A 22563-nucleotide genomic window follows, 5' to 3' on the forward strand; every position below is an offset into this window, starting at 1 on the left:
TTTTTACTTTAATAATAACTTGACTTTTAATTTTTTAATTTTATTAACTAAGAATACTACAAAAGATTTACCCTGTTAAAAAATTTTTAAGGGACTTTCCTGGTGGTCCAGTGGTCAGACTCTGTGTTCCCAATGCAGAGAGCCCTGGTGAGGGAACTAAACTAGATCCCACAGGCCACAACAAATAGTTCACATGCCACAACCAGCATGCTACAATGAAGATCGAAGATCCTGAGTGCTGCAACTAAGACCTGGCACAACCAAATAAATAAATATTTTTTAAAGAAACCTTTAAGTGTACAGTACAATATTATTAACTATAGGAATGATGTCATAAGCAGATCTCTAGAGCTTATGTACCTTGCTAAGTGAAACTTTATACCCATTGATTAGTAACTCTTCATTTCTCCCTCCCTCCAACCCCTGGCAACCACCATTCCACCTTTGGTTCTACAAATTTGACTACTTTAGATCCTCATAGAAGTGAAATCATGCAATGTTTGTCTTTCTTGACTGGCTTATTTCACTTAGTATAATGTCCTCAAGGTTCATCTGCAGAATTTCCTCCTTTTGGAAGGCTTCCCATGTGGCTAGTGGTAAAGATCTGCCTACTAAGTGACATGCATTCAATCCTTGGGCTGGGAAGATCCCCTGGAGGAGAGCATGGCAACTCACTCCAGTATTCTTGCCTGGAGAACCATGGACAGGGGAGCCTGGTGGGCTTCTGTCCATGGGGTTGCAAACATCACACACGACTGAAGAAGTTCTTTGTGCGTACCTCCTTACATTTTCTTTATCCATTCATTCATCTGTGCACTTTTAAGTTGTTTCCAGATCCCTAGCTATCATGCTAATTTCTTCAAGATCCTGATTTTAATTTTCTTGGATAAATACCTAGAAGTGGGAATGCTGAATCACATGGTAATTCTTTTTATTTATTTTTCTTTTTGAGGAATCTCTATGCTTTTTTTAATTAGAGGCTGCAAAAAATATATTTTGCAAATTTTTCCCATCATCAGTGTACAAGGATTTGTAGGGGCATATTTTCTAAAAGCTCTTGAACTGCTGTTGAACCCAGGTTCATGGGCCCAGTTCTCAGTGAGGCCAAGCAAATTGAAATGTTGAGTTTAGAGCAGGTTTACTGCAAAGGCCAAGAGGTTTTACTGCAAAGGTACAGGAGCTCAGCTCAAAAGACCCAAACTCTCCAACAGTCTTCAGGGAAGAGTTTTTAAAGGCAAATTTGGGGAGAGGGATATATGACTTTCTTCTAACTGGTAAGTGGTGAGGTAATAGGGTGAAGACCTACAAGACCTTTTAGAACTAACACCCAAAAAGGATGTCCTTTGCATCATAGGGGACTGAAATGCAAAAGTAGGAAGTTAAGAAACACCTGCAGTAACAGGCAAATTTGGCCTTGGAGTACAGAATGAAGCAGGGCAAAGGCTAACAGAGTTTTGCCAAGAGAACACAATGGCCATAGCAAACACCCTCTTCCAACAACACAAGAGAAGGCTCTTACACATGGACATCACCAGATGGCCAACACCAAAATCAGATTGATTATACTCTTTGCAGCTGAAGATGGAGAAGCTCTATACAGTCAGCAAAAACAAGAGCGGAAGCTTACTATGGCTCAGATCATGAACTCCTTATTGCCAAATTCAGACTGAAATTGAAGAAAGTGGAGAAAACTACTAAACCATTCAAGTATGACCTAAATAAAATCCCTTATGATTATACAGGGAAGTGAGAAATAGATTTAAGGGACTAGATCTGATAGAGTGCCATCAGGTCATCCGACCTGTGGACAGAGGTTTGTGACATTGTACAGGAGACAGGGATCAAGACCATCCCCAAGAAAAAGAAATGCAAAAAACCAAAATAGCTGCCTGAGGAGGGCTTACAAATAGCTGTGAAAAGAATAGAAGCGAAAAGCAAAGGAGAAAAGGAAAGATATACCCATTTGAATGCAGAATTCCAAAGAATAGCAAGGAGACATAAGAAAGTCTTCCTCAGTGATCAATGCAAAGATATAGAGGGAAACAATAGAATGGGAAAGACTAGAGATTTCTTCAAAAAAAATTATAGATACCAAGGGAACGTTTCATGCAAAGATGGGCTCAATAAAGTACAGAAATGGTACGGACCTGACAGAGCAGAAGCTATTAAGAAGAGGTGGCAAGAATACACAGAAGAACTGTTATAAAAAAGATCTTCATGACCCAGATAATCACGATGGAGTGATCACTCACCTAGAGCCAGACATCCTGGAATGTGAAGTCAAGTGGGCCTTAGGAAGCATCACTATGAACAAAGCTAGTGGAGATGATGGAATTCCAGCTGAGCTATTTCAAATCCTGAAAGATGATGCTGTGAAAGTGCTGCACTCAATATGCCAGCACATCTGGAAAACTCAGCAGTGGTCACAGGACTGGAAAAGGTCAGTTTTCATTCCAATCCCAAAGAAAGGAAATGCCAAAGAATGCTCAAACTACCGCACAATTGTACTCCTCTCACACACTGGCAAAGTAATGCTCAAAATTCTGCAAGCCAGGCTTCAGCAGTACGTGAATCATGAACTTCCAGATGTTCAAGCTGGTTTTAGAAAAGGTAGAGGAACTAGAGATCAAATTGCAAACATCCGCTGGATCATTGAAAAAGCAAGAGAGTTCCAGAAAAACATCTACTTCTGATTTATTGACTATGCCAAAGCCTTTGACTGTGTGGATCACAATAAACTGTGGAAAATTCTGAAGGAGACGGGAGTACCAGATCACCTGACCTGCCTCTTGAGAAACCTGTATGCCGGTCAGGAAGCAACAGTTAGAACTGGACATGGAACAACAGACTGGTTCCAAATAGGAAAAGGAGTACATCAAGGCTATATATTGTCACCCTGCTTATTTAACTTATATGCAGAGTACATCATGAGAAACTCTGGGCTGGATGAAGAACAAGCTGGAATCAAGATTGCTGGGAGGAATATCAATAACCTGAGATATGCAGATGACACCACCTTTATGGCAGAAAGTGAAGAAGAACTAAAGAGCCTCTTGATGAAAGTGAGAGTAAAATAGTTGGTGTAAAGCTCAGCATTCAGAAAACTAAGATCATGGCATCCGGTCCCATCACTTCATGGCAAATAGTTGGGGAAACAGTGACTGACTTTATTTTGGGGGGCTCCAAAATCACTGCAGATGGTGCTTGTAGCCATGAAATTAAAAGATGCTTACTGCTTGGAAGGAAAGTTATGACCAACCTAGACAGCATATTAAAAAGCAGAGACATTACTTTGCCAACAAAGGTCCGTCTAGTCAAGGCTATGGTTTTTCCAGTAGTCATGTATGGATGTGAGAGTTGGACTATAAACAAAGCTGAGTGCAGAGGATTTGATGCTTTTGAACTGTGGTGTTGGAGAAGACTCTTGAGAATACCTTGGACTGCAAGGAGATCCAACCAGTCCATCCTAAAGGAGATCAGTCCTGGGTGTTCATTGGAAGGACTGATGCTGAAGCTGAAACTCCAATACTTTGGCCACCTGATGCAAAGAGCTGACTCATTTGAAAAGACCCTGATGCTGGGAAAAGTTGAGGGCAGGAGAAGAGGACAACAGAGGATGAGATAGTTGGATGGCATCACCAACTCAATGGACATGAGTTTGGGTAAACTCCTGGAGTTGGTGATGTAAAGGGAGGCCTGGCGTGCTGCAGTTCATGAGGTTGCAAAGAGTCCGACATGACTGAGCGACTGAACTTAACTGAATAGGGTGGTGTTCCAGCCAATCATCAGCTTTTTGGTTCTAACCTGTCTGGGGGTCTGTGCTTGTGCTCAGCCTGAAGGAACCATCCTCCACATGGGTCGTGGTGCCTCAGTTCCTATAGATGAACTCAAAGATAGATCAGATTGCTCTGTATATCCCTTGAGGAGGAACTAGGACTCTATCATTGCATTACGGTTTCTTTTTAAAAATACATCTATTTATTTATTGTTTGACTGCGTCAGGTTTTAGTTGCAGCAAGTGGGATGCAGTTTTCAGACTGGGCATGGAGCCCTGGGTCCCCTGCATTGGGAGCATGAAGTCTTAGCCACTGGACCACCAGGGAAGCCCCTGAACTATTGTTTCATTACTGCTTTTCGCTTGTTTCTTCATTTCCTCACTTCCCTAATTAGCAGCTGTGAATCTGCCCTTTGGAGCTCCAGGAAGGTGCAGAAGGCTGAAGCCTTTTTCTTACAAACAAGAAACAGGGAACACAGAAAGGTTTTTGTATCCCGGAGTCTATCCTGTATAGAACCGTTGTATCCTACACTCCTCAATCTTGAGGGGGTACAGGTACGGGACAAGGAAGGGAATAGTTTTGGATAGAGAGGTAATGATAAACTCGGCAGAAGATCTTAGCTTTACGAGGACCCAGTTTCAGAACTGAAATACGAAGCATACACAGCAACTTCTGAGTTGCCAGCAATTCAAGAAGGGCTTGAAAAATATCAGAGTAAAAACTTTAAAGTCTTGGATTATCATTTTTAAAGAGCTTTTTCATAGCAAACAAGTACATCAGGAGAAGAGAACTTTGAAAAGTATAAAGGTGCCTCTTAACTTTCATGTTTTTGCAACAGCCTTGCAGAAAACTTGAAAGAATGGATGAGCATTTCCAACATAATGCCCACTGGGAGCATATGCCATGGAAAAAAACAAAGGAACATCCTAAAGGGTAAGGTAGTAAGGTGTCTTATCTATGCTCTTAGATGGTTAGATACTTTCCCTTGAATCATCATCATGATGGATTATTAATGCAGCGTCTTCAGTGTCATACATTAGCAGAGAGATGCCAACATCTTTCCCTTAATGTTCAAGAGAGACTATATTTTATAAATACCAACTTTCTATGTTAACTGGTTTGTTTATTATTCAATAATAAACTAAGATACTCTGTCCTCTCTATGGTTGACCCAGAAAATGAAATAATCTTGTCAATCCCTTCAAATACTGGTAGTTTTAAAGACTTTCAGAAATTTCCATTAACCAACAATAGCATAAATAATATCAAAAAGTCCTTTTGTGTTTATTTTTAAGTGTGTCTATCTCATTTTTCGGGCTTCCTCGGTGGCTCAGAGGTTAAAGTGTCTGCCTGCGTCTGCCTGCAATGCAGGAGACCTGGGTTCAATCCCTGGGTTGGGAAGATCCCCTGGAGAAGGAAACGGCAACCCACTCCAGTATTCTTGCCTGGAGAATCCCATGGACGGAGGAGCCTGGCGGGCTACAGTCCACGGGGTCGCAAAGAGTTGGACACGACTGAGCGACTTCATCTCATTTTTCTTTTCACTCTGCACCTGACAATGTCAAGCTTTTCCTCAAGATTAAAGAAATGATGTATGAGAGAATCTCCTTTCACTCTTCCAATATTTTAGAGGAAATTCTTACAAGTTTGTAGACATAATCATCTTGATTTCTAGAGAAGAAACTAATGTAGAAAAATTTCCAGGTGTTTTTCCAAATATTTTAGAAACTAGAGAAAATAAAGAAAATACTCTTTCAAATAAATCATTTATGTAATATATGATACACATTACCATTTTTTTAAAACTAAAATTATTTCCTTGTGTGATTTATATTATAAATTATTAGGCCAACTGAAGTAATCTATTTCAGTGGTTCTCAAAGAAGACTGGACATCAGATCATGATGCATGATATTCATAAAACGTGTGATGTAATCCCAAATGGAGGGCTGCAAATCAGAAGATTATGAAGATTATGAACAGTTCTCAATACACTACCCTCAAAAACTCATTCTCATCAAAAACTACAATGAGGTATCGCCTCACACCAGTGAGAATGGCCTTCACCAAAAAGTCTGAAGAGAGTATGAAGAAAAGGGAATCCTACTACAGTGTCGGTGGGAATGTAAATGTTGGTGCAGCCACTCTGGAAAACGATATGGAGATTCCTTAAAACACAAAATACAGTTACCATATGACCCAGAAATCCCACTCCTAGGCATACTCCACAAAAGACGGAAACTCTTAACTTGAAAAGCTATGTGCACCCGTGGAGCGCAGGCCTATAAGGCCTGTGCTCACCTAGCTTCAAGACTGAAGAAGAAGCTCCGAGAGAACAGACATATCAATGGATCAGGGGCCTCTTACCTGTCTGAAGCAAGGTCCTGGAGCGACACCCCACTGTGTGCAGCAGGCGCGGGAGGAAACAGCCGGCGGCAGTCTCCACTCCCTGGGGCAGGGGAAGAGGAGTTTACCAGTTACAAGGGAACTGACAGCAGGTGGAGTTCATTAGTTACCAGGGAAACCAGCAGAGGCCACGCCCCTCACCCCCTCCGTGATAAGAACAATCTCCAGCTGGGATCTGGGGCACGTTGGAGAAAGGTCAATGCTGTGAATGGTTTGTCAGCGAAGCTGCTGCTGCTGCTAAGTCGCTTCAGCCGTGTCCGACTCTGTGTGACCCCGTAGACGGCAGCCCACCAGGCTCCTCCGTCCATGGGATTTTCCAGGCAGGAGTACAGGAGTGGGGTGCCATCGCCTGCTCGGTGTCAGCGAAGCAGGCTCTGGCTACAGAGAGTAAGAGAATAGCTCTCTTGAATGGCTAGGTCTTAGAGCCCCAGTGCTCAGAGCAGCGCTGTTTATAATAGCCTAGAAATGGAAGCAATCTAAATGTCCATCTACAGATGAATGGATAAAGAAAATGTGGTACATACACAATAGAATATTACTCAACCATAAAAAAGAGTAAAATATTTTCATCTGCAGCAGCATGGATGGACCTAGAGATTATCACACTAAGTGAAGTAAGTCAGGCAGAGAAAGACAAATATTATATAATATCACTTATATGTGGAATCTAAAAAATAATAAATATCAGTTTATTTACAAAACAGAAACATACTCACACACATAGAAAAATGTGATTGCCACAGGGGAAACCAGAAGGAGAGAAGAGATAGATTAGAAATATGGGACTAAGAAATACATACTTCATATAAAATAGGTAGACACATATAGAGCATGGAAATATATCCACTATCTTGTAATAGCCTATAATGGAAAAGAATCCGAAGCTATACACCTAAAATTAATACTACACTGTAAATCAACTATAGTTAAATAAGAAATTTTTTTATAATACTCATGTTCAAGAAAATACAAGTGAGGGCAAGTAAATAAAAATGATGCTTTTTACCTTAACTTTTCTTCTTTTTAAATTTCACAACCCTAGGATTTTAGCTATTATTAATAGCAAATTTCTTATGATCTACCTCATGTCTGTAGAAGAACTAAAAGACACAAAGAAGAACTAAAGAGACTCTTGATGAAAGTGAAAGAGGAAAGTGAAAAAGTTGGCTTAAAACTCAACATTCAGAAAACTAAGATCATGGCATCCAATCTCATCTCTTCATGGCAAATAGATGGGGAAACAATGGAAACAGACATTATTTTGGGGGGCTCCAAAATCACTCAAATGGTGACTACAGCCATGAAATTAAAAGATGCTTGCTCCTTGGAAGAAAAGCTATGACCAACCTAGACAGCATATTAAAAAGCAGACATATTACTTTGCTGACAAAGGTCCCTCTAGTCAAAGCTATCATTTTTCCAGTAGTCATGTATGGGTGTGAGAGTTGGGCTATAAAGAAAGCTGAGTACCAAAGAATTGATGCATTTGAACTGTGGTGCTGGAGAAGACTCTTGAGAGTTCCTTGGACAACAAGGAGACCAAACCCGTCTATCCTAAAGGAAATCAGTCCTGAATATCCATTGGAAGGACTGAGGCTGAAGCTGAAACTGCAATACTTTAGCCACCTGGTGCGAAGAACAGACTCATTGGAAAAGACTCTGATGCTGGGAAAGATTGAGGGTGGGAGAAGAAGGGGATGACAGAAGATGAGATGGTTGGATGGCATCACCAACTCAATGGACATGGGTTTGAGCAAGCTCCGGGAGTTGGTGATGGACAGCGAGGCCTGGCATGCTGCAGTCCATGCGGTCACGAAGAGTCGGACACGACTGAGCAACTGAACTGAACTGACTCTCTTGTCTGATATTTTACTGTAGTTGCTAACTCTCCCCTCTTTATCTTTCATTAGTTCATTCATTTCAAACAGTTTTTTGACCACACATTTATTGAATGCCTGCTGGGCATCAGGGTTCGTGATGGGCACTGGAGATGAGTAGGAGATAGATGCGCTCCAGGTTAGACATTTGTATCTGGCCTCCTGTTTGCATTTCATGGGGCACAAATAAGGGGACTTCAGGCTGGATACTTACAACTACTAGCATTTCCTGAGACAAGAGATAGATGGGCTCCAGTTAAGGCATTTACAGCCAGCCTCCTGTTTGCCCTCCGAAATGGAAGTAACAACAGAAACAGGCTAAACAGCCAGTGTTTGTCTCTTGTAAACACCTTAAGGTAATAGTCATGGAAAGGACAAAGAGAGCCAAAAACCTGTTTGAAAGGATTAAAGGATCTCCACTCCCCTCTTTCTTGGGACAAAGGAGACACCGCACTTGCACAGAAAGGCTCCTTGTGAGTCAAAAGTCAGGGGATAATGCCAGGCCATAATGAATCTTGCTCCTTCCAGAAGACTTCACTTTGAGAGCCTCTTGGCTGAGGGGTGAGTGTGCACCCCAGGGGAGGGTCCCAGGGTAGGTCAGGTGTGGAAAAAGAAACCGGATGATTGGCCTGAAGGAAGACAAGGACTCGAAAGAACTGACGTATATGAATGACTTAACTGCCTCTTTACCGTGCTCCTCCTCACTCTGGGGACACCTAACACCCGTCTCTCCGGGTGTGCATCTCTGCCCTGCTTCTGTGTCCTAAACAAACTGTTTCTCTATGCGCTCTCCCTCTTGTTGTTGTGCTTTGTCTCTAATAATAAACTTTGTACCTGAATTTTCATTTCTGCTTCCTTGATAAATAACTTTTTCATTGGGGGTGAAGATCCAGGCCTCTAGCCCTTGCTGCTCTGGTGGCTAGGATTCCTGGTTTTCATCCGGGCTACCCAGGTTCAATTCCTGGGCAGGGAATTAAGATCTTGCTTCATGCCACCGCTCACTGCGGCCTCGCCGAGATCAGAGAGACAAATGAGGAGTCTCTGAAGTCAGTTTTGTCTTTTAATGATCAATATATTGATCACTATATATATGTGTGAATGTTGGATTGCTGTTTTATGTTGGACTCCTATAACTGAGAAATTATCAAATGTTCCTTAGCTCAAGATTCACTGCAATTTTAAAATGACTGGACACCTTCCCTAGTTTTCCTCATGTGCATTGACTGATCACTATCTATTTGACAGAGAGAGTGAATGAGACACTTTAGGTTTTAAGAGGACCAATCATGGATGGAGACATGCATTCTGGTAAAAAAAAATGGGTGGTTTGCATGCATGGGATGCTCCTCCCCTCCTTGAAACCTACTGAAGCTAAGGGAAGTCAGGATATGTTCTATGTACAACTAAAACATTCCAACTTAGCATCCCAACCAAGAAAAATTAAAAATGAACCCTGAAGATCCTCAGTGAGATGAATTAGGACAAACACTGAACCATCAAGGAAAATAAATAAAAGCTTTGCTTAATTTCTTGGAATATGGAAATCAGAGAGTCGCAAATCATTTTGCCTCAAGCCCTCTTAAAATCTTTTGAAAGGGAAAATATTTTTAAGTATGCTTTAAAATTAATGAAAAATGTTACACAAAATTAAGACAAATCATGTGAAAGTGGGAACTCCAGTCTAGGATGTAAACTTGGAGCCTGCTGGCCTGGAGCAGTGTCGTCATCCTCAAAGTGTGGTCCCTGGACACCAGCATCACCTAGCAAGGTGTTGAAATGCAAATTCCTAAACCCATTAAATCATTAATTCTGGGAGTTGTGCCCAGCAATCAGTGAGTTAACAGAGCAATAGTAACTCTGAAATTGTAGCGAATATCAGAATCCTATGGAAGGCTTGTTCATTTCCTCAGCATGCTGTCTGGGAATCAGCAGCAGGGTTAGAAATGTAGACACGCAAGTCCCATCTCAGATACTGAATCAGAATCTGCAGCTTAACAAGGCACACAGGTGACTCCTGCACGTTTAAGTCTGGGAACCACTGTTCCACAGTAATGTCTTGCAAACTTTTGTGACCCACAGGGATTTTCTTTGTGACACAGTGTACACACCCATCACAGTAAGGTCAGGACTAGATGAGATGAGTGAGGTGCCCGGGATGCAAAACTTAAGGAGATACTAACTCTCAAGCTCATGCAAGTGTACTTCAAATATATGTGTGGCCAGGACTATGTAATATGTATGTATATTTGCTTGTCTGTATTATTAGTGACTCTACAGTGAACCTGAATTAATACTATAGTTTAAAAAGAAAACTCCTATTCTTCAAAAGTAAGACAAGGAATAAATGAAACAGATACTAAGACTCATCTTAAGATTTGTGTTAACAGGAGCCTGAATCACAGTGGGGTGGATATCATGTTCTAAACCAATAGTGGAGAATATTTCCCAGGTTCAATTCTCATGCTTCAAATTCCCCCAAACTTATCCTTCTCTCCAGAAAGAGCCTCATTCCTTTTTTATTCATTCTTTTTAATGGCTCATCTGAATGGGTCAGGTCCAAAATAATCTCCAGCTGTGCCACGTAGTGGAACCCAATCATGAGCATAATAACCTACCGTGTTTCCGGGTCATTCCCACACCAAGGGTTGGAGATCACCTTGCACTGAATCCACAGCTAGGCAGTCTGCATAACCCTGGCCCAGCTGTGAGCTCCTCTGAGCTGAACAGAAGGTGCACCAGGATTCAGCACATTTCTGAGGGCAATGCTACTGAGACTGGGCATAGAGATTAACAAGCTAAAGTTCTTGCTCACTCGCCAGATTTTAAAAAGCAATTTTCGAGGCTTACAGCCTTATGTAAAGAGAGGAACTCGATGTAAATAATGTAAGATTGTTGAGGGAAACAGGAACACTTTAAGTGTCTTGTTTGAGATTATATATATCAACTATTCAAAATTATGCTCTTTCTGAAAAAGAGCCATGTTCTGATTCTCCCCTTCATCGTGAAAATAAAAGTACTGACAAGTGATGGCTTGGCATATTGTAAGACAATGCTCCATCTACAATGATCTTCAGACTCTTGAATTAACTCAGTAAAAAGATGCATTCATTACATAGACCAAAATATATTGCACGCTGCTGGCAGCTATCCCATCTGTCCATTGCCATGGCTACTGCTCTATTTCAGATCTTCTCTGTCTTTCTCCTGGACCCTGCATGAGCCTATCACCCATGCTCCAAGGCCCACTTGGTATGCCTTGTAATTTTTTTCATGATAACCAGACATGATATACTAGGGAAAAGCAAACTCTGGAAATAGGCTGTTAGTAAGGTAAGGTTGAGGTATGGGGACAGGATAGTTTTTCTATAGTCTTATGATTAGGTCTCAGCCTTGAGTGACCCTGGTCCCTGGACTGTGAACTTCCCAAGAGTTTCTCAGTGGTTGTCTCCTTACTTAGGACAGAATGTCTGTAGTAGGCTGGAGCTGGGTACTTACCTCCCACCAGGTCAGTTAGGTTCTCATAATACTGCAGTAAATCAGGCTGTGGATCTGGTGGCTCCGACGGTGAAGAATCTGCCAGCAGTGCGGGAGACCTGGGTTTCCTGAGTCAGGAAGATCCCCTGGAGAAGGGAAAGGCTACCCACTCCAGTATTCTTGCCTGGGAAATCCCAAGGACAGAGGAGCCTGGCAGGCTACAGTTCATTGGGGTCACAAAGAGTCGGACACGACTGATGTGACTAACACTTCACTTCACTTCGTGGGGCTTCCCACGTGGCACTAGTGGTAAAGAACCTGCCTGCCAATGCAGGAGATGTGAAAGATGCGAGTTCAATCCCCGGGTCCATGGACAGGGGAGCCTGACGGGCTACAGTCCATAGGGTTGCCAAGAGTCGGACACGACTGAAGTGACATAGCATGCATATAACTAGCTTCACCTGAAAGAAAGTACTGTTCAAAAATGGTTCCTTTCCCCCTCCTTCTTCCAGAAGCAGGATTTTTCTCCAATATTTACTGTGAGACCCTGACTGAGCTCCTAGAGATAATTCTTACAGTATTTTTGAGCCCCTGCCCCCATCTCCTGCCTGCCTTCTCAAGACTGGGTGTCCCTGGAGATTTTAACTCTGAATCGTCTACACTAAACCTCTAGCAATTCGTCAATTACAATTCTGGTTTTCCTTTTCCAACCCTGGTTCCCACGGCAGTTTCCGCTCCTGGGTCTCTGCCCAGGTTAAATTGTGTGACCCCCTGTATTTGCCTCTCTCTCCAATCTTGGAGGTGGAAATTTGCCCTCTGTCCTCCCTTCTCTTACAGATCCAAGAAGAATCTGTGGTTGATTTTTTAGCCTGTTCAGCTTTCATCTGTTAGAAGAGAGTTGCAACACCCAAGCTCCTTATATGTGAACCTGATAGGATGCTTTTAACTCCTGTACTTCTCCAAATCTTAATACATAGGATGTCATTAATGTTCAAATTTAACTTTCCTCTAGAGAAAATGTAGTATGATTTCCTTTTATCCCTGTGGCCAAATCATTGCTACCATTGATACTGAGAGATTTCTCTCAAATAACCTCAGAAAATATCTATTCACAACATGCAGGTAAACTGCACTTGATCCAACAAATGGATTTTGTCTGAAAGATGCATTCTAGGACTGGCTTTCCATAAGTTTTCAAAGACTAGCTCTTTTGTTTTATGTCTACCACAGAAGGTTCATTTTATTTTAGAATTATTTTTTAAAAAATTTTTAAATTATTTCTCAGTGTTTAGCCAGTGTTAAAGGAACATTCGGTACTAACTCTGCCTTTAACATAACTGACACCAAACCATTTGCCAGTTATCATGTACTAACTATGAAAAGGGAAAGTGTTAGCCCCTCAGTCATGCTGAGTCTTTGTGACCCCATGGACGGTAGCCTGCCAGGCTCCTCTGTCCATGGCATTTTCCAGGCAAGACTACTGGAGTGGGTAGCCATTCCCTTCTCCAGGGGATCTTCCTGACCCAGGGGTTGAACCTGGGCCTCCCGCAAAGGAAGCAGATTCTTGACTGCCTGAGCCATCAGAGAAGCCTTCTACTAAAAACATGCATGTGTACTAAGTCACTTCAGTCGTGTCTGACTCTTTGCAGCCCCATGGACAGTAGCCCACCAGGCTCTTCTGTCCATGGCATTCTCCAGGCAAGACTACTGCAGTGTGTAGCCAGTCCCTTCTTCAGAAGATGGTCAGGAACATCCCTGACCCAGGGATCGAACCCCAGTCTCCTGCATTGCAGGCAGATTCTTTACATTCTGAGCCACCAGGGAAGCCCATGATTATAGCAATATTGGGATAGCCAACACTGAGCTTCTAAGGAAGTAACAGTAGTTGTCTGTTGATTTCTACCTCTATCTCATGGCACAGGCATGCAGGAGGGGATTTGTGTTCTGTGTCTTTCAAAGGGCATCTACTAAACACCTTTTTGTTGTTCAGTCACCAAGTCATGTCCAACCCTTCATGACCCCATGGACTACAGCACACCAGGCTTCCCTGTCCCTCACCACCTCCAAGAGTTTTCCCAAGTTCATGTCTGTTGCATTGGTGCACCTTTTTATAAATGTTTAAACATGGTATCCAGCATGATTCTCAATATTACAGTGTTACAAAGAACTCACTAGCAAAAGGCAAATAGGCAGAGTCAATGTCTTTTCTAAATACTTTAGGTATGATACATTTCACATAAACGCACAAGTATACTAAAATTCTACTTATGACATTGACACATTAGAAGTAACTGTCATTTGAGTTTTACTAAGAAATCATGATATATAGATACTGTTTAGTTTGGATTTTTAATGCTTACTATGATCCATCCTACCTTCTCTTCTCTTGTCTGTCTACCAAAACCTGCTCTAACCAAGGATCTGGTATCAGTAACAGAGGCTTTAGTTTGAATTTAAATCATTGTGTTATATTCTCCCAGAGCAACTTCACTTTAAAGCTGAAATTCAGTGGATTGGCCACTGTCATAGACATTTACAGTCTCAACCAATGGATGGGAAAAGGTTTTGGGAAGCATGAGAATAATCCCGAAACCACAAAACGTAGGCAATGTATGAGACCAGCCCTTCAAAAACTTGGCATCTTGAACCCAAACTTGTTCATAAAAACTCCTGTTTTGCTTAGGTTAAGATTATCAGTGGCTCAAGTTTCCAAGCATGTTGTTTTACCTACAGCTTGTCACTTCTTTGAGTCTAAAATGCATGACTTTGCCAACATCTTAATTTTCCCTCAAAAATCAGAAACATTGCATGATATAATTAAACTACATTATGCTCAAATTCTTTCTCTAAGGCTGACTCCTATTACCTGTTTACAAATTTCTGTCCAAAGGGACAGGTAGGCAGGTTATTGAAACAGAGAAGGGATGTAGTACACAAACACTTAACAACTTCTAGCAACAAAGTAAAGGGTATCTATTTAAGATGACACCTTGTATTTGAAATACACTCTAAAGCTCTTCTCTTAAATTATACGATACAGGTGCTGCTGTGTGCTATACTGTGCTCAGCTGTGTCCTACACTCTGGACCCCATAGACTGTAGCCTGCCAGGCTCCTCCGCCCACGGGATTTCCTAGGCAAGAAATACTGGAGTGGGCTGCCATTCCCTGCTCCACAGTATGTAGGTGGGATGCTATAAAAAGGATGTGTTTGTTTTGTACGTACATTGTACAGTGTAAAGTATTACATTATTCTGAATTTTTTAGAAGGAGATTTAAGGAAGAAGCAAGTCAAATATTAAGGATTTGTCATTTTTCCTACATGGTATTAAATTTATCTTTAGTTTACAAATTTGAATCTCAGAGACGTAAAGAATGGGCTTGTGAACACAGCAGGGGAAGGAAAGGGTGGGACAAATTGAGAGAGTATATATTGAGAAATATATACATTACCATGTGCAAAATAATTAGCGAGCGGGAAGCTGCTGAGGACAGGAAGCTCAGCGTGATGTTCTGTGATAACCTAGAGGTGTGGATGGGGTGGGGTGGTAGAGAGGTCCAAGAGGCAGAGGACACGTGTATACTTCTAGCTAGTTCACGTTGTACAGCGGAAATCAAGACAACATCGTAAAGCAATTATCCTCCAATTAAAAATAAATCTATAATAAAAAGAAAAGAATCTGAGACTGCTTCATTTATAAGAATTACAAGCTACTCCTCTTAGAAATATAAACCATCAAGGTCAGTTTGGTTCACTGTGAGTAGTTATACCTAAATAGTACTAAATATTAGGTTCAATCCTGTTGTTGAAACTATGTTAGATAAATCAGTTAATAAGTGCTTATATGGGTTATGTGCTACATCACTCCAGCTGCTGGACTCTTCATGACCCCATGGACTGCTGTCTGCCAGGCTTCTCTGACCATAGGATTTTCCAGGCATGAATACTGGAGTGGGTTGCAATTTCTTCTCCAGGGGATCTTCCTGAACCAGGGATCCAACCAGTATGTCTTACATTTCCTGCATTGGCAGGCAGGTTCTTTACCACCTGGGAAGATTTAAATGCTTCTTTAACCATACCATATGCAAAATTACCTGTTAACATCCATGTGGGATATAAATGCAAGTTCTCTCTCTCTTAGAGTCTTAATACCCAATCTGAAAAGACCAAGTAAAAACATACTGAAGAAGACAAAGTTGGGGGATGGGGAGAGTGACAGTTCATGGCTAATGCAAAATAAATAGGGAATAAAACACCACCATGGAAGCCTGTAAGAGAAAAATCTCTTTGCATGGGTTTATTAAGCACTAGTCTTTCCCATTCTATTTATTAACAGTTCCTCTATGCAGTGTTAAAGTATCTGCTTTCTTTTTAACATTTCTTTCATGCTGTCGTTGTTCAGTTACTCAGCCGTATCCGACTCTTTGCGACCCCATGGACTGCAGCGCACCAGGCTTCCCTGTCCTTCACCATCTTCCAGAATTTGCTCAAACTCATCCTTTAAGTCAATGATGCCATCCAACCATCTCATCCTCTGTCACCCTCTTCTCCGTCTGCCCTCAATCTTTCCCAGCACCAGGGTCTTTTCCAGTAAGTTTGCTAAGCATCACGTGGCCAAAATATTGGAGCTTCAGCTTCAGCATCAGTCCTTCCGGTGAATATTCAGAGTTGCCTTCATTTAGGAGTCACTGGTTTTATCTCATGTATGGACTTTAAGCCCAAAGAGAGCAAATCTATTAGACAGCTGCCACCTCTTCCCCTGCAGCAGACATAGATATCCTCCCCCAAATAGCCCTGCCACAGCAACCATCACCAGGCGACCAGTCCTGGAAACCCAGAGGACACCTGCCTGCCAGGCTGAAATGGGCTGCAGGTCCCCTGCTGGGATAAGGGCTTTATCCCCAAAACTTAGCAGCCAGCTTGGCACACAGTCTCCAGTTAATATAAGCTTAGGTAATTCATTAACGTATTAAGTTCCATAATTTGGTTCTTGCCTAGGTGTGAACCATTTCTTTTCTGTATTTTACTGCTCTCCAGACCCAGGAGGGACAATGCTGAGATAGGCTCACAGGTCGGTGGCCTGTAATCAGACTACTAAAGAGTAAGGGAAATAGAATATTGAAGGAGACAGAAGGAAATTGAAAAGGCATAAATAAGCAGCTGCCTACTGAGTGGAAGAGAAAGGTATGAAATAAAAGAACAAAATTAATGGCATCAAGGTCAAGTTAAGCTGACCATGGGTCTGAGGGAAGTTACTGCCCCACATCTGTGTGCCTTTTGTTAAAATGATAAAATATAACTTACATGCAAGTTTATATAGAAAGCTTCTGTACATTTTAAATAAACTAAACACTCATATACCTACTACCCACATTGAGGAATAGAATAATCCTACCCCCACAAGCCACTCCATGCTCTCACTGACTGAACCCCTTCTTGCTCTTCTCCGTCAGTGGTAACTACTCTCCTGAAATTGCAATCAATCACCAGTTAATCTCTCAATCTTTACAACGTGTGTATCCATGTTTGAACATGTGTAGTGAGATCATACTGTGTCTCTTCTTCTCTAACTTTATTCTTCTGTTCAAGTTTATACCTTTAAGATCATTCATGTCATGTATGTAGTGAAGTGCATTTGTTTTCACTGTAGTGTAGTAATTTACTGTATAATTATTCCATACTTATTTATCCATCTGGATGAAGACTTCCCCTTCATCACAGGGAAGTGATGATATTCAAGGATCCCATCATGATCTTCGAGCATCATCAAGGATCACACCCTTATCGTGGTGAAGGGACTTTTGTAACTCAACAAAGTTACAAGCCGTGCTGTGCAGGGCCACCCGAGATGGACGGGTCATAGGAGAGAGTTCTGGAAAAACGTGATCTGCTGGAGGAGGAAATGGCAACCCACACTAGTATTCTTGCCTGGAGAACCCCATGAACAGTATGAAAATGGAAAAATATATAATACTGGAAGTTGAGCCCCCCAGGTCGAAAGGTCCAACATGTTGTCCAATATGCTACTGGGGAAGAGCAGAGGGCAATTACTAATAGCTCCAGAAAGGATTAAGTGGCTGGGTCAAAGCAGAAATGATGCTCAGTTTTGGATGTATTTGGCGGTAAAAGTAAAGCCTGATGCTGTAAAGAACAATATTGCATAGGAACCTGGAATGTTAGTCCATGAATCAAGGTAAATTGGATGTGGTGAAACAGGAGATGGCAAGATTGAACATCATCAGTGAACTAAAATGGACAGGAATGGAAGAATTTAATTCAGGTGACTATTATATCTACTACTGTGGGCAAGAATCCCTTAGAAGAAATGGAGCAGTCATCATAGTCAACAAAAGAGTCTAAAATGCAGTACTTGGGTGCAGTCTTGAAAACAGCAGAATGATCTCAGTTCATTTCCAAGGCAAACCATTCAGTATCACAGTAATCCCAGTCTGTGCCCCAAACACTAATGCCAAAGAGGCTGAAATTGCACGGTTCTATGAAGACCTGCAAGACCTTCTAGAACTAACAGCAAAAAAAAAAGTCCTTTTCATCATAGGGAACTGGAATTCAGAAGTAGGAAGTCAAGAGAGATATCTGGAGTAATAGGCAAGTTTTACCTTGGAGTACAAAACGAAGTAGGGCTAAAGCTAACAGAGTTTTGTCAAGAGAACATGCTGATCATAGCAGACATCTTTTCCAGCAACTCAAAAGACAACTCTACACATGGACATCACTATGTAGTCACTGCTGAAATCAGATTGATTATGTTCTTTGCAGCCAAAGATGGAGAAGCCCTATACAGTCAGCAAAAACAAGATGTGGAACTGACTGTGGCTCAGATCAAGAGTTCCTTATTGTGAAGTCAAGGCTTAAATTGAAGAAAGTAGGCAAAGCCCTAAGCCATTCAGGTATGACCTAAATCAAATCCTTTATGATTATACAGTGGAGGTGGCAAATAGATTCAAGGGATTAGATCTGCTGGACAGACTGACCGAAGATTATGGACAGAGGTTCATGGCATTGTACAGGAGGCAGTGACTAAAACCATCCCAAAGAAAAAGAAATGCAAAAAGGCAAAGTGATTGTATGAAGAGGCTTTTCAAAGAGCTGAGGAAAGAAGAGAAGCAAAAAGTAAGGGACAAAGGGAGACAGATACCCAACTGAATGCAGAGTTCCAGAGAATAACAAGGAGAGATAAGAAAGTCTTCTTAAATCAACAGTGCAAAGCAATAGAAGAAAACAACAGAATGCGAAAGACTAGAGATGTCATCAAGAAAATTGGAGATATCAAGGGAATATCTCATGCAAGGATGGGCACAATAAAGGACAGAAATGACAAGGACCTAACAGAAGCAGAAGAGATAAATAAGAGGTGGCAAGAGTATATAGAAGAACTATACAAGGAAGCTCTTAATGATCCAGATAACCACAATGATATGGTCACTCCCCTAATGAGCCAGACATCCTGGAGTATGAAGTCAAGTGGGCCTTAGGAAGTATTACTGCAAACAAAGCTAGTGGAGGAAATGAAATTCCAGCTGAGCTATTTCAAATCCTAAAAGATGATGCTGTTAAAGTGCTGCACTCCATATGTCAGCAAATTTGGAAAACTCAGCAGTGGCCACAGGATTGGAAAAGATCAGTTCTCATTCCAATACCAAAGAAGGGCAATGCCAAAGAATGTTCAAACTACCATAAAATTGCCCTCATTTCACATGCCAGCAAAGTTATGCTCAAAATAATTCAAACTAGGCTTCAGAAGCACATGAATTGAGAACTTCCAAATGTACAAGCTGAGTTTAGAAAAGGTGCAGGAACCAGAGATTGCCAACATTCACTGGATCATAGAGAAAGCAAGGGAATTCCAGAAAAAACATCTTCATTGACTACACTAGAGCCTTTGACTATATGGATCACCACAAGCTGTGGAAAATTCTCAGAGATGGGAATACCAGACCACCTCACCTGTCTCCTGAGAAACCTGTACGCAGGTCAAAAAGCAACAGAACTGGACATGGAACAAAACAGGAGTTCATCAAGGATGTATATCATCACCCTGCTTCTTTAACTTTTATGTGCAGAGTAATACATCATTCAAAATGCCTGGCTGGATGAATCACAAGCTGGAATCAAGATTACCAGTGGAACTATCAACAACCTCCAATATGGAAATGATACCACTCAAATGACAGAAAGTGAAGAGGAACTAAAGAGACTGTTGATGAGGGTGAAAGAGGAGAGTGAAAAAGATGGCTTGAAAGCTTGAAACTCAACATTCAAAAAACTAAGATTGTTCCTGTCCAATCGTGGCAAACAGATGGGAAAAAAGTGGAAACTGACAGATTTTATTTTCTTGGGCCCCAAAATCACTGAAGACAGTGACTGCAGTCAAGAAAACAAAAAACATTTGCTCCTTGGAAGTGAAGCTATGACAACCTAGACAGCATATTCAAAAGCAGAGACATCACTTTGCCAACAAAGGTCCATATAGTCAAAGCTATTGTATTTTCCAGTAGCCATGTATGGATATGAGAGTTGGACCATAAAGAAGGATGAGCACCAAAGAATTGATGGTGCTGGAGAAGACTCCTGAGAATTCCTTGGACAGCAAGGAGATCAAACCAGTCAATCCTAAAGGAAATCAACCCTGAATATTCACTGGAAGGACTGGTGCTGAAGTTGAAGCTCCAATACTTTGGCCACCTAATGCGAATAACTGACTCATTAGAAAAGACCCTGGTGCTGGGAAAGATTGAGGGCAGGGGGAGAACGGGGCAACATGGTTGGATGGCATCATCGACTCAATGGACATGAGTTTGAGCAAACTCTGGGAGATAGAGAAGGACTGGAAAGCCTGGGGAGCTGCAATCCATGGGGTAGCTAAGATTCAGAAACAGCTGACGGAAAAAAATAAATGGACATTTTGGTATTTCCAGTGTTTTTCCTGTTACAAATATTACTGCTGTAAACATTCAGGTATCTGCCTTCTAGTACACAGGTATCAAAGCTTCCCAAGAGCATGCGCTTGATAGGAGAATGGCTGGGTCATATGGTATAGTCATGTTCCACTTTACTAGGTAATACAAGTTGTTTTTCAAAGGTGTTCAAAAGGGATTGTGCCAAAACACATTCTCTGCAGCAGCAGGTGGGCATCCCCACAGCTTAAGATCTCAGTATTAATCAGTTTTACTAGATTCTGCCAATTTGATGGAAAGTCTCTGCTGTGTTAAATAGCATTTCCATTCTTTTTTTCCCACTTTTTAAATACTGAATTGTCTACCTTTGTCTTAGTTATTCACAGAAGGTCTTTCTATATCTTAATACTAAACCCTTGTTAGTTATCTGGGCTCTGAAGCTATTTTTTCCCATTAGTGGTTTGTCTTGTCCCTCTCTTGTGGCATCCTCTGATATCTTTAAGTGAGAGATAATCCTGGTTAGTTAGTGGCAGGGGGTAGGGGAGGAAGGGTGTTCACTAGAGAATACCAAGGGGGAAAAAAAAAAAAGAAATCAAGAGAGGCTAGAACAGGAAGTCACTGTGGAAAATAGTGAATTTCTAAGGGCAGAGAAAACTACCTGGGCAGCATTTAAATACTGTATAAGTGGAGAAGGAACAAAAGTATCCCTGAGTGTTTTCCTCTAAAAGCCTAATCACCATTATTTTCCTTTAAATGCAATGCTTACTAACATTTTTCAAGTTAGCTATTTTAGGGGTATTTTTTAAGGAAGAATATCTTGTTTACCTCTACCTAAGATACTTTCTAGAAGGCAATTTGCAGCACATTCAAATTGCAAATTTATTTTTCTGTGAGTAAGTGAACACTATGAAAGTACAATTCTTATGTCTAAACATAAAATGTGATCATAGCAGATATACTATGGCTTAAAATTTGGGTTTTATTGTTTCAATTTTTATTCCATTTCTTCATGCAAATGAGCATTGGGAGTTTTTCTTTTACTTAAACTTCTCCCATCTTCTCTTTAGATTCTTATTACATTGTATCATTAGCATAACACATTCTCAAATGTTTTGAACACCACAAAAGAGTCAAGTTTTCTGCTACCACTTAAAACAAAAAATAAAACTGAGCACTCCCGTTAAGAAGCTTACACCCAAAGAGAAGGCAGCAAGAATTGCAATACAATAACATAAATCTCACATTCTGGGTGAGAATAAGATGTTATGAAAGCAAATAACAGGGACACCCATCTCAATCTAGTTCAATCTCATTGTTTCATTCTGGAAACTCTCCAATAACACTTTTAAAAAATTCATTTCTCTTTTTGTCCGACATCTTAGTGAGGCGGCAGTGGTCGCAGTTGCTCTCCGGCCTTCGCTATGCCGCCCAAGGACGACAAGAAGAAGAAAGATGCCGGAAAGTCAGCCAAGAAAGACAAAGATCCAGTGAACAAATCTGGGGGCAAGGCCAAAAAGAAGAAGTGGTCCAAAGGCAAAGTTCGGGACAAGCTCAATAACCTAGTCTTGTTTGACAAAGCAACGTATGACAAACTCTGTAAAGAAGTTCCCAACTATAAGCTTATAACTCCAGCTGTCGTCTCTGAGAGACTGAAGATTCATGGTTCCCTGGCCAGAGCAGCCCTTCAGGAACTCCTTAGTAAAGGACTTATTAAACTGGTTTCAAAGCACAGAGCTCAAGTGATTTACACCAGAAACACCAAGGGTGGAGATGCCCCAGCTGCTGGTGAAGATGCATGAACAGGTCCCACCAGCTGTACATTTTGAAAAATAAAACTTTATTAAATAAAAAAATAAAAAATTCATTTCTCCCACAGAACCTCTTCCAACCACTGTTCTTTTTGCTGTCCCCATAGTTTTACCTTTTCTAGAAGGTCATATACTTAAGTCACATGTTATACAGCCTTTGCAGATTGGCTTCTTTTGCTTAACAATATGCATTTAAAGTTCCTCCAAATATCTTTTGTGGCTTGATAGCCTCTTTCTTTTATTGCTAAATAATATTCCATTGTCAGGATGTACCCAGTTTTTCCTCCATTCACCCACCAAAGGACACC

General features: G+C 41.2%; 1 protein-coding gene across 1 annotated transcript; it reads left to right on the top strand.

Moving 5' to 3' along the window:
* The first annotated feature begins 499 nt into the window (after positions 1-499).
* On the top strand, positions 500-22294 carry LOC122674274 (40S ribosomal protein S25-like). Its single transcript, XM_043872468.1, has 2 exons — positions 500-515; positions 21812-22294. Exon 2 carries the CDS (start codon positions 21869-21871, stop codon positions 22244-22246), a length of 378 nt encoding a protein of 125 aa, XP_043728403.1. The 5' UTR covers positions 500-515; positions 21812-21868; the 3' UTR covers positions 22247-22294.
* Positions 22295-22563: the final 269 nt, after the last annotated feature.

Source organism: Cervus elaphus, chromosome 18, assembly GCF_910594005.1.
Source record: "Cervus elaphus chromosome 18, mCerEla1.1, whole genome shotgun sequence".
NCBI classification, from domain to species: Eukaryota; Metazoa; Chordata; class Mammalia; order Artiodactyla; family Cervidae; genus Cervus; species Cervus elaphus.

What these genes read in the sequence shown, in the direction of transcription:
- LOC122674274 (XM_043872468.1), top strand. Translation starts at nt 21,869, where the DNA reads ATGCCGCCCAAGGACGACAAGAAGAAGAAAGATGCCGGAAAGTCAGCC.